Genomic DNA, 12503 nt, shown 5'->3' with positions numbered 1-12503 from the left:
AACTCTGACATCAAAATAGGCATAAAGTTATTTTCACACAACAAGCGGCTCCTCACTGGAAATTTTCTCTTTTTCAAACTGTTCTCTGTGAGCCCTAAATGTAGTTATGTGGGAAAAACCCAGTAGATCATCAGTTTCTGAAACACCCAGACGAACCCATTATGTTCAAAGTCACTTAAATCACCATTCTGATCCTCAGTTTGAGGGTTGAATATGTCTACATTCACAAAAGCAATGAGATGTTGCCACATGATTGGCTGGATATTTACGTTAATGAGCAGCTGTACAACTGTACCTAATAAAATGGACACTGAGTAAATAAACGTTGCAGTCCTTTAAATGTCTGCTGTGTGTGAGAAACTGTGCAAGGATTTTTTCCCCCTCTTCTTCTGGACCATTAAGAGAAGCGAAGGGCGAATAAAAGCTCCGTGTGTGAGGAAAATACTGACTTTGGCCACCAGAGGTCACTATTCGCTCACTGAGGATCGTGTGTAATTAATTGTAAAGTAGTTACAGGCAGGGTTTGAACACAAACGCAGAAAGAAACGAAGAAAAGGCGAGTTATAATCACCCAGACAACAAGTGAGCGGCACGTGGACCGAGGCGACTTGACAGCTGCTGGGAGCCGCGTGTGACGTGTCCACGCCTACGCGTCACCTCACAGGTGAGCTCGCTTAAAAGTTAATGAGCGTCACGCACTGTCAAACGAGAGAACGCGGGTAACGCTGCGCAGGTCGTCGCGATCCGTCGACTTCATCAGGAGAGAAAAGAAGTTGTGAAATGAATTATGAGTGACTCAGAGCAGCAACACGTAAGTCTGCTTCAACCTGCTGCTCTTTAATGTGTGTGCTTTAATCAGGCAGCCATCGCATGCCCGGAATGAACAGATGGTGAAAGTGGGATTGAAAACTGCACACGTGGTGTTGCGTGATTTATTTATTTGTTGGCCTATTTGCTGTTTAGAAGCACTCTCTTCATTAATAAATCTTAAAAAGCACTCTTTCTCCACGCACCAGGATGTGGTGCAGGTGTGCGAACCGCAGTGGCCTGAGAATGGAGAGGACTGGAGTGATGGAGAAGGTGGGACGGATATGGACTCGGGGCTTCTGCAGGCCATGGCCGAGGAAGATGAGGAGATAAACGTCCACAATGAGGAGACGTTTGGGATGGGTGTGTAACTTGTGCTTACAGGTGTTCTTCTTTTAAACTTCTCTCTCCCCCCCCCCCCCTCCCCCACGTGTCTGTGTGTTAAACGTGAGCTTTTAGACTATCAAAAAATAATGTAAGCATCCAGCATGATAATTTGGCTTTCTAACTTGAAACTGAGGCTTAATAACACTAGAAATGTGTATCTTACAGGTCAGATTAAGGTTAAGTGGAAAGAAATTAGTCGTCTTCTTTCAGCTGCTCCTTCAGGTGTCACACCAACCTCCTTCACTACATACAAAAACCTTTTCTGTTGTTTCTTCCTCTCTCCCTCTTACCTGGCAGCTCCATTTTCAACATCCAAACCATCTCAGCGTCTCCTCTCTGTAACTTTGTCTCCAAACCGCTCAACCTGAGCTGTGAAGATCTTAAAATGTTCAGCTCCAGCTCAGCCTCCTTGATCCCTTTTATTGTGCACAGTCCTCTTTGACGTAGCTCTGAACTACCTGACTCAGCAAAGTAGCTGAGACAAATTTAAGTGCCTTCTTAAATGCACGACGGCTCATAAGGTGCTGCCTTTAGGGTTGAATCGGGCTTTGTTGGGTAATGTGTGCTTGTTTGGCTGCTGTGCTCTAATCCAGGGTTGTGAAACATACGGCCCAGGGGCCTGAATCGACTCCGGTCCAATAAAAGTTGGGGAGCGTTACCTGTTCGCAAACCCTGCCATTTTCACTCATACGACACCTTAGAGTAATAGGCAAGGTTATTATAGTTAAACTGAAAAACAAAATGTGAAAAAACACTTGGTTGATTAAAAGAAAAAAAGGAAACTTGGCTTTTGGGGACAAAAGATTTCAGGAAACCTCTGCAGCCTTTAGAGGACTTTTCTGGTTCTGACCACTTAAAAGAAATATGTGAAGTTGCATTTTGCATCCTTTTTACAGGGTTACTAGGAGTCTAACCTGTTAACTTATCAGAAAGCAGTGTTTCCACATCGGTTTCTCTTTGTTCCCTGCCTGCATGTCTAGATTTGGATGCAAACGGGACCACAGAAGAGTCCAGCAGCAGCCTTCAGTTTGGAGAGTCTCCGCCTCCACCGCCGCCACCTCCACCGCCTGCAACACCCCCTCCCCCACAGCCCAAACCTCGGTCTCCCCGCAGAGCCCCGTGGTCTCCCCACAGAGCCCCGTCGCCTCCCCGACAGAAGCCGCAGTATTTTCCACGGGCTTCCTCGAGGCAGCGTGGCAGAAGTAGGGGACAGAGAGCAGCTCTGGGCAGGGGGCAGATGTTTGAAGACCCAGCTGTGATGAGAATAATCGAGGGCCGACCGAGCCTTAAGGTGATAAAGATGAATCTGTGTGTTGTCAGAAAATTGCACTAAAACAGTTCAAATCCTCAGTTTGACCCATTTTTTGCTCTTTTAAGAGTCTTGACAGTGCCATAGTGGACTGCGGGACCACCATGTACCAGCGTCCCTTTGAGGATGATGTAAGTGCCAACTTTTAATCCTTTTACTACACTTTGTTTTTCTTCTGTGGTGCTAATGCTTCTCTTCCATGTTTGTTTTCCATCCTAGATGATGATGCCCTCTTACAGAAAAACCAGAAGAACCTCAGGATCCATACTTGAGGTTATGATCACTTAAGAATGTGCTATACATACAATGACAAGTTCATTGTATGTTTATCTTTGTATCTTCCTGTGTTCTGTAGGACAGTGCTATAGTGTGTGTAATTGGGCACAGAGGTAGAGGTCAGACTCTGAACTCCAACTTTGTTGACTTGCCGTACTCTGCCGGGCCCCTTTATGGGGTCAGGCGAGGGGAATCCAGAGGATTGTACTCCAGAAGACAGTTTGGCCATCGAGGACCCACTCAGGTGGGCAACTGGCTTTTTACCACCTGGATATTTGTGTAACTGGATAGATGCTGTTGATGTGTGTTACTGCTTCTAAACAATCAGCTGGCTCACTGTATATTGTGGACTTCTTCCCTTTTTTAAGTTCTACTTTTTTTTTCATGCAGGTGTACCCACCCATAGTACCAAGATCCCCCCTCTTCCCACGTCAGCCACTGACCCCACGCCAGCATTACAATCAGGTTGATTTCAGTATTGCTCACCCCTTCATTTCTGCGTTTTTGTGCAGATCTGATTTGATCTTGACTTTTATTTTGTACTAAAGCAGACCAGGGCATTCATGTTTCCTCCAACCCACCCCTGCCCCTCGACGCCTCAGACTCCCAAAATGATGCAACTTCGCTTCGGAGCCAACTCACCAAGGCCATCCCCTTTTTACAGCCCCTCCTCTAATCCAGTACAGCCTTTCAGGTGCTTGACGTTAATGTTGCTGAAACGGGTTTGGTCCACAAAATGTATAGTCTGTTAAACTCTGACTATAAATTTTGAGTTCATGAAGTTTGAGATGCAAAAGTCCAAGACGAGCATCACGGTGGCTCACAGGTGTTGGGTGTGACCTGGGCGGGGCCCTTTCTGTGTGAGGTTTGCACCAGAGAACATGTTAGTTTAAAGCTGCCTCTCATAGTTTAGGACTCTTTAAAAAAGAGACTTTTAATCTGTTTAAATAAAAGTTTGAGTATTGTGTGGTCATGCGTAAATATCAGTGAGTGGTGCTAATGTTTATCTGCAAGGTACAGGCAGATGTTCTTGGATGTTCTAGCCTTCTGGAAATGAAAGATGGAGATTTAATATGTATAAATGTGTCTTCTCTTTATGTGCTCATAACCAAGCACAGTCAGAGATTTCATGCATACTAATGAGACCGTTCTCTAACCAGTAGGTACCCTGGTCCAGCCACGCAGCTCCATCCCCAACACAAACGACTGCTTAGTCAAAAACAGCGGCTATTCCAAAGGTTGGTGCATGGAGTGAAGAGTTTGATCGTGTTGGGTCATTTGCTATACTTACGGCCAAATCTGACCTGCTTATAGAAAGCCAGAGGGCTGGGATCCGTACTGTAACCTCATGACGGCCAAAGAAAAGGAGTGGATCACCCGGCTGCAGATGATCCAGCTGCAAAGTGAGAATCCTTACCTTGAAGACTACTACTATCAGGTAGGAAATAAAAGCTTGGCTCTTTAATTTTTTGATGGGAGAGGGGAAGCGAAAAAGCATTTCATTTTTGATTGCCGGTGAACCTTTAAACTGTTACAGGAGTACTATCGTCGAATAGAATCAAAGATGGCCGAAGAGGAGTTGGGCATCAGGAGCAAGAGGGAGCCACCTAAGCTCACCACGCCTTACGTCAAAAAAACAGACTCCTACACACCGGGTTAGTGAGGCACAGGCTGTGTTTCTCATTGACTGTTGAGATGCTTGTACCAGAATTTGCCCGTGGGAGTAGGAGAGACATGATTTCCACGCTGCTTTGATTTAACAAACATTTTTCCCTCCAGCTGCTGTTGGACTCATTTGAGTCGGTGAATAGTGCATGCAGGTAGTCCTGCCTTTTTTTTAAATGTTTTTGGAGGTGCACGAGGCCTAAAATGCTTCCATCCTAAAACATTTGTCTTATAGATGCCTTATTTTTGGTCCTTCTGAAAGCATCTGTTTCTACAGGAGTTGCTCTGCTTATGTGTAAGCGTCTCTTGTTCTTGCAGTTGTGCACATTGAAGGCTCTTTGGGTCAAGTTGCAGTTTCCACGTGTTACTCTCCTCGCCGAGCCATCAGTGCTGTTCATGCAGTCCAGCCTCAGGGTCTGCTTGAGGTGATTGTGTATTTTGGAGGTTCCCTGTGTTTGAGTGTTTTCAGTCTGCCTTTCCTGCTACTGACCTTTATTTCCTCTCATTTAAGGATCAGAAAGACACCAGACTGCAGCGATTAGACATCCTTAACAAAATAGAAAAGGTACCTGATTATGACTTGATTTGACACAGCAGTGAGGTTTTTTGGTTTTTTTTTATTTTATTTTATTTATTTATTTTTGCCTTTTTGTAAAATGGCTTCTGTCCTGCAGTTGTTCATGGTTCTGTTAGAGGTGGAGGAAACAGAGAGGATGAAAACTCCATTGTTGTCCGAAGCAGAAGACAGGAGGTTGGTGGAGAAGATTCAGAGGAAAGTGGAGCACATCTACTCCCAGCTGCAGCACCACAATCCCCTGTGAGTCATGCAGTTTGTCATTTAATGCATCCTAACATGTGACTTCATCATTTTAAACACTTTAAAAAATTTTGATGCAGGGAATCAGAAGGGGACTTCCTTCCTTTTCTGCTCGTCTCCAAAGGCAAAAAGCTCGTCGCCCGTCTGCTGCCGTTCTTGAAAAACGATTCTGCACTAAAAATCTTGCGTGTCGTCACCACTAACCTACCAACACTGATGAGCAGAGACGCAGACGAGGTAGGGCAGCTTTATAGCTGTGCGAAAGGAAATGTAAGCTGAATGGTCTGCTTAGCAACACCACTTGGTGATATATTTATTTTTGGTTCTTGTTTGGTTTCCTGATGCTACTCAGCCTTTACCAGTTACAGCTGGTTTTACAGTCTACACGGACGGGGTGAGATTGAAGAATACATTGAGCCTTGATATATTCCAGTTACAGGAGAGATTTGCAGATGGAAAAAAAACCTTGGTGTCTTCTACAGGCCTACTTGGCACAGCTCCACCTATAAACACAAAAGGCTGGAGTTATGCACATAAATGACAAACATCAAGTGTCTTTATAAAAATGACTGGGCTTAATCTTGTCTTTTCAGACCCTTCCTGTGCTTTACCCACCTCTTCGAAATGTGATCGGTGGGCTGGCGTTCAGTCAGCTCATTGGCGTCCTCAAAGATCTGACCTCTTTGGAGTCTCTAACGACATACGAGTGTCTTGAGCTGGCATGTCAGAACAAGGTCTGTGCTTTTGTTTTTGTTCTGACCTACAAGGCCCTGAAAGTTCAACTTACCCAGGATGACATTCTATTTTCTGGCTTCACTTATCCTGACACGGTGGCTTAACTTAACTATCAACTAGTTAAGTTAATCAGTGGCTGTGAGCACATTTACATGAAGCATGGTGTTGTAGCATCTGACCAGTCACAATATCGTTAGTGTATATTTGAGTAAGCGAGGCTAACAGCAGGGAGTCCAGGGTTAACCCTGAAGTTGCCTGGATAATGGTACAGGTCTTTGTTCTTATTGGTGGATTTCTCTTCTCCCTTTCAGTTCGGACTGTCCTTGCTGTATGCTCTGCTCTCCCAAGGAGAGAAGCTGCTGTCCTCGGGTGTTCCTCTAGAGCCCAGCATTGGGGACTTTGAGACCTGGTGGGAGTCTTTTAGGTTTTAATATCAAATGAAGTGATGGGTTTAAGCTTACTCCTGAGACTGATGTTTTCTCTTTTAGGACTGACATCATATTCCAGGTGGCAGGACAACTATCCCAGTGTTCGCTGGTCGAGCCGCTCCTTCTGCCCTCAAACCTGCTCACTCTCTTCTGCCGTTACCTGGACAAGCGTACGGTGCATCAGCTGAAAAGCAACATGGAGTAGGTTCTCTTTGCTTTAGAGACTGATAATTTAAATTGCTTTAATAGAACTATTGTGGACGTGGATGCAAATTTCACCAAATATCTTCATTCAGGTCTGTTACTGGATGCCTGGCTCTTCCATCTTAAGGTGGACAGCGGTGGCTGGTGTTCTATTGATGACCAGGATGCTGTGAGCACTAGAGTGAAAGGAGGCGAGGCACAAACCCCCCTCGGTGCTCATTGAAACGGACGCTATATATGTGTAATTTAATCTCCTTTGACCTTTTTGATTCTTATTCCCTCCCCTCACCCGTTCCCTCACATTTTTTTTGCACTTGAACGGTTTCCCTCTTTTGTTTTGTTTTCCTTTTATCTGATCATCTTACTTTCCTAACTTTGGTTTCCAGTAGGTTACATCAGCGTTACAAAGAAATCTCAACCCTCCCATTTTCCCGATTTAGACCTTAAACCTCTACATTTAGATTCAGTCACTTCTAAATGTGCTGTTTCACACTTGGTGACCAGGGTGTGGATTGTATAGTAGTGTATGATTGTACAGCTGAACCAATATGTTGACCATTTGAAAACCATTTAAGGACGTTGTCGTGGCCCATCAATGTGCCGTGCAGTTTGGGGTTTTGTTGAAGGGCTTGCATTGTTTATACTAGTAATGAACGTAATAGGATACATTTGTAAATTTCTGAAGGTTTATGTTATGAAGAGGGATTTTATTTATTCATTTGGAAACAGGAATAATTTAAACTGCACCTTTGTACAGCACTTGCAATATAAATAAAAACTTTGAAATTGCTCAAGTCTGTAGAAATGAAGTGAAATGATTTATTTATTTTTGTGCTCCTTGCAGTCTTAAAGGTTCCTGCTGCTCTCATCAGACCTCATCTTTGTGTTATCTTGGACTTCTTAAATGCTCCCTGGCTATGGTCCACTCACCAGTGGACAGTGGCTGAGGGTAGGGTGAGAGAGACAATCTGCCACTCACCGTACCCTCAGCATCCTCCTGTCACACAAACTCTCTGCATGTCACTTAACTACACCCATGAGTCTATGTCTTCCTCTTTTCCTCCTGCCTGGCATCTCTGTGGGTCAGTATGTCCACTTTCCCTCCTGTGGACATGTCCAAACCACCTCAGCCTTACCTGTCTTATAATCGTGTCCTTCGGGGATCCTTTCCCCGCCCCATCTCTACAGTCTTGAGTATGCAGATCACAGAGAAAGCTAAACTATTAAGACTGGCCCTAAAATTATACCTGAAGTGGACTGTTGCATATATTTTTGTTTTTAAGAGCGCATTTTATTTTATTTGATATCTATCGATCTAATTGAAGAAGCCTTCTAAAACCTTTTAAAAACTGGTTTTCTTTTTTTAAGTGCTTGAGTGTATTTCACATTTGATCTTTCCCTTAAACTCCTGCTCAGACCTCTCACAGCTGTTGCCAGTGATGTAAGGTGAGGCTGGATTACCAGCACCAACTCCTGTCAGATGCTCGTGTTCAAAGATTCCTCCTCCCTGGCTGTTAACCAAACGCTGACATTGATCCTCGCTAGCCAGGCTGCCTCTACCAGCTGCAGGATCAACATCTGGACAGGAATGCATATGGCAGACATGGGTGTGTGCAGTCAGAGAATCCCTGCTAAACAAAAGCTGCTCTGTGGTCCCGATCACAGTTGTTGTTTTTTTTTTTTAATGGCGCACAGAGCAAGACGCCAACATCCCGACCGCCGTGTCAAACCAAAGTCCACCGCGGAAGTGCAGTAAAGGCAGTTTAGGAATGAGAGGTCGGCATCTGCGGTTTCAGCACTTGTACCATCACAGCAAACAAATCCCTCTAAACACAATCAATCAGGAGACTGAAGAAACTACTAAGAGTCTGACAGTTTTTTTCCCCCCCAAGTTTGTTGCTCTGTACGTTATCAGTGTGCAGGGATCTCCTTAATTTGGTCATTTTAGGCACACAGATCTGGTTGTGAGCAGAGAAGGGCTTTTGCCATCTTCTGTTTAAGAAGTTCTCTTTATGAGGGGCAGCCTATGAGAAGAAAGTTAATGTGGAGAGGAGCGGAAACAGTTTCCAACAGTGGATGAACTGTGGCTCTGTATAAGGTAAATAAGGGTGATTCCGAGCTGTGAATAAGCTTTAGAAAACGTTGGGTCTAATAATCTAAAAAGCCTTCAGTTGATCCAAAATGATGCAGCGTTGGTACTGCCAGAGAAGAGAGAGAGAGATCGTATTTCCCCTATACTGGCTTCTCTTCACTGGGTCCCAGTTAAATCTAGAACTGATTTAAAAACCTTTCTCCTTACAACTAAAGTCTTGAATAATAAGTAAAAAAAAATAATGTCTTAAACGTTAGTTTGTAAAAGTAAAATGGGAGGCAGGGCCTTCAGCTTTCAGGTCTCCTGTTGAACCAGATCCCAGTTTGGGATTCAGGAAACAGGCAGCTAAAAACATTCTGGCTGGATCAGTGGCCCTGAACTATCCCATAGTTATACCACTACAGGCTCAGACTGCTGCAGGACATCCCATCATCCACTGAGCATTTCTCCTGCATCATTCACCTTTAGTCACTCCTCAGCTGTTCATGTAGCTCTGCAGCATATCATTAATGTTTCTCTTCACTCTCACATGGTGTGTCTTTTATCCTGTGTCTCCATAATCTCTAACATGATCTCTGGTAATCCGTGTTTCCCCAGTATTGTTGGGGAAACAGGGATTGATTCAGAAGACCCGATTTACTGCTGAACTCAAACAAGGAGTACAAAAACTGGAGCAAGGAATCAGAATACAAGGGGTAAAGGGCCTTGCTATTAATAATACTTATCACAAGAACCTACATGTGAAGCTTTGGTAGCTGAGTGATCAGTGATGAACTGAAAGACACATTCATTACCAGGTGGTGAAACGCTGGCTCAGTTTGTCCAGAAGCCAAGTATGTGAGAGGTCTGGGTGGGCTGGGAAGTGAGACATTAACCTCTTCTTGACCCCACAGGAAGAGGATTTGGACTTTAGGTGAGGAATCTGTGCGAAAGGTGAGAGATCTTTCTCTTTTTAGTCACTTTAAACACACATGAAGCCGCTCTGTGTGGAGGCCAGGACTGTGAAGACGTTCTAGGCTGAAAGAGATGTGAAAAAAGCACCAAGCTCACTTCACTCAAGTTTCCATCATCATTATCTCTACCAGCTGCCTACTCTGCATATGGAAGTGATGTCATTATTGTCCATTCGAAAATAAGGCTTCATTCAGAGGGGCTGCATGTTGAGCTTTCTGTTTGTGACTTATAGAAGTTTTGGTCTGTGGAAATATTTACCGAAGTAACCGTATTTTCTTTCTTTAATCTAAATACAGAGCTATAATGCTGCCTATTCATGTCATTGCATGCATAGCTTTAGTTTGGCTGTGCTCTGTCACTGTGGTGCAGCAATTTGAATGATGGATTATATTTACATGAATCAGTCCTTCCATAGTTGGCTGCACGGATGAGGCTCAGTTCCTGTTCATGGTTGTTTTTATGCTGTACGACGGTGCTTTTGTAATCCAAGAGTGACCGGTGTCGTTGTCTACCTGCTATTTTGACAAACTTTCAGGGAAACATTATTCATGCTATAGACACATAAGTAACTGCACTGACGACTGTTCACCCGTTTACATCGCAAAACTGCAGGCACTGCTGAATGTTTGTCACTATTAAAGGATTAGATGTGGTTGAGAGTAGTTTTGGAAATGTCACTGATGTTAGTAGGAAAAAAGTTTCTAATCCTAATACATTTATAATTCATAAAAACATCCATCCATATAATCATGGAAAAAAGAAAGTGCACCTCTGTAAGTTCTAATATTTCACATATTAGGACATTAAATATCATGTTGTCCTAAGCAGGTCTTAACTCTTCAGATGAAAACTGTGTTATTATTTAAATACATCCCCTCTGCTTCTAAAGAAATTCATGTTGCAGGCAGGTGCTGATAATCAAATGCATCTGATTAACTGATCATCAGTTTGTGTGGACACCTCTATGAAAGCAGAGGTTTTGACATTTTGCTCGTCTGGAGCATTCACGTGTGTGTTAACCAGAGATGGGCAGTAACGCGTTACTTGTAATGCGTTACTGTAATCCGATTACTTTTTTCAAGTAACGAGTAAAGTAAGGGATTACTATTGCAAAAACGGTAATTAGATTACCGTTACTTTCCCATAGGAACGCTGCGTTACTGCGTTACTAAAACCGTGATTTCTTTTGCGAGAATGTCTCATGACAGTGACGTAAGCGAGTGCAAAGTTCGTGACAACAGCTGTGTGCAGATCAACAATGGATAATATATCGAGTGCAGGAGAGAGTATGAGCATGCAGCGTTTAAAGCGTGGAAGTACTGACCTTAATTTGAGTTTGATTCCATAAAAAGTGACAAAAACATTAGTGTCCGCTGTGCGTGGGAAGAAAACTTCTTTTTACAGCGAAAAAAAACCCTAAACTTCCAAGCAAACACCGAGTGCGCTATGACGTAATGGGAAACTCACAGAGAAACTCGCGGATTCTTCCACTGACCACTGCGGCACACCTGCACCAGGGTAAACCTCCGCCCACCTGCTTTACAGGTGAAAATAGAGCAAAAGGACCGCTAGTCTTTGACTTTATTTATTTTCTGCTGTGTTTTACTTGCATCTATTTGAAAGAGTGAGTGTAAACACACACAAAAAAAAATTATTTTATGTGCTGGAATGTGCAGAAAATAGGTTTAAATATTAAACAAATTTCTTCCAGTCAGAGAATGTTGCATATAATTAAATTTTTGCTTGATGCATAAAGTTAAAAGATTAAAACTAATAAAACAAGTTTTAAAAAGAGACTTTTCCATTTGATTACATTTTGTATGATGGATTATGTAGAAAAAGTAGAATTGGGCGGAAAGATCTATCGCTTTATCACCTATTCAGGTTGTAAATCGTGTTTTTAAAAAGTAACTAAGTAACTAAGTAATTAATTACTTTTGAAAATAAGTAATCAGTAAAGTAACGGGATTACTTTTGGGGGGAAGTAATCAGTAATTAGTTACTGATTACTTTTTTTTAAGTAACTTGACCAACACTGGTGTTAACACAGTGGGAAGGTGAAAAGACATTAGCAGCGATTGTTGGTGAAGTCCATCATTTTATAGTTAGAACAATTAGTTTCAAGACAGCTGCCAATCTTTACAGGAGTCGACACCCCCCCACAAAAATATTATAATAATTAAGTATGGCTTGTTTGGAAAGGTTGCCAGGAGGAAGTGGAGGCCATAATGCACAGTGACATGACAAAGAAAAAAACACAAACAGCACATATTAACTGTCAGACATGGTGATGGAGGGGTGATGGTTTGGGCTTGTTTTGCAGCCACAGGATTTGGGCACCTTGTCGTCACTGAGTCAACCATGAACTCCTCTTTGTACCAAAGTACTCTAGAGTTAAATGTGTCCATTAGCCTGACAGCTTGGCTCATATTGGATCAGCAACAGGACAATAATCCAAACTACAGCAGCAAATCTACATCAGAATAACTGAAAAAGAACCAAATGAAGGCAAAAACGTTTCCCAGTGTACTTTTTTCAGTGTTTTTCACACACTGCTTCTCCATTTTGGTTTAGTTTGTATTAAATAAGTGACACTGTGTCCTGAAACTGAGGGTTTATTTACTCAAATTTCCTGCATACATCAATATCATTTCTGATTCTTTTCTTTCACTTTATACTTTTAAAAATGGTGTATATGTATAGTTTTCAAACTATCAGCTGGCCCAGCCTGTATGTGTAATGCACCCTCCACAGGTCATCAGTCAATGTCCAATCTGGTAATCTCCCTCTCTTTGCTTCTCTCTGTTAAGTGTTAATGTACTTTAAGAG

At 42.9% G+C, this 12503-nt stretch overlaps 1 protein-coding gene across 1 annotated transcript; it reads left to right on the top strand.

The window, feature by feature from the left end:
* The first annotated feature begins 712 nt into the window (after window positions 1-712).
* patl2 (PAT1 homolog 2) lies at window positions 713-7009 on the top strand. Its single transcript, XM_087845093.1, has 19 exons — window positions 713-811; window positions 1017-1170; window positions 2175-2485; window positions 2572-2634; window positions 2723-2776; window positions 2859-3023; window positions 3170-3244; window positions 3328-3473; window positions 3940-4017; window positions 4094-4217; window positions 4317-4434; window positions 4763-4869; window positions 4956-5009; window positions 5119-5261; window positions 5342-5498; window positions 5855-5995; window positions 6308-6405; window positions 6485-6625; window positions 6721-7009. Exons 1-19 carry the CDS (start codon window positions 788-790, stop codon window positions 6752-6754), a joined length of 2187 nt encoding a protein of 728 aa, XP_087701219.1. The 5' UTR covers window positions 713-787; the 3' UTR covers window positions 6755-7009.
* Window positions 7010-12503: the final 5494 nt, after the last annotated feature.

The sequence above is a fragment of the Neolamprologus brichardi genome, chromosome 8 (assembly GCF_056152115.1).
Source record: "Neolamprologus brichardi isolate AB-2024 chromosome 8, ASM5615211v1, whole genome shotgun sequence".
In the NCBI taxonomy this organism is placed as follows: domain Eukaryota; kingdom Metazoa; phylum Chordata; class Actinopteri; order Cichliformes; family Cichlidae; genus Neolamprologus; species Neolamprologus brichardi.
The sequence above is the reverse complement of the archived record's forward strand: the minus strand, read 5'-3'. Positions and strand labels throughout refer to the sequence as shown.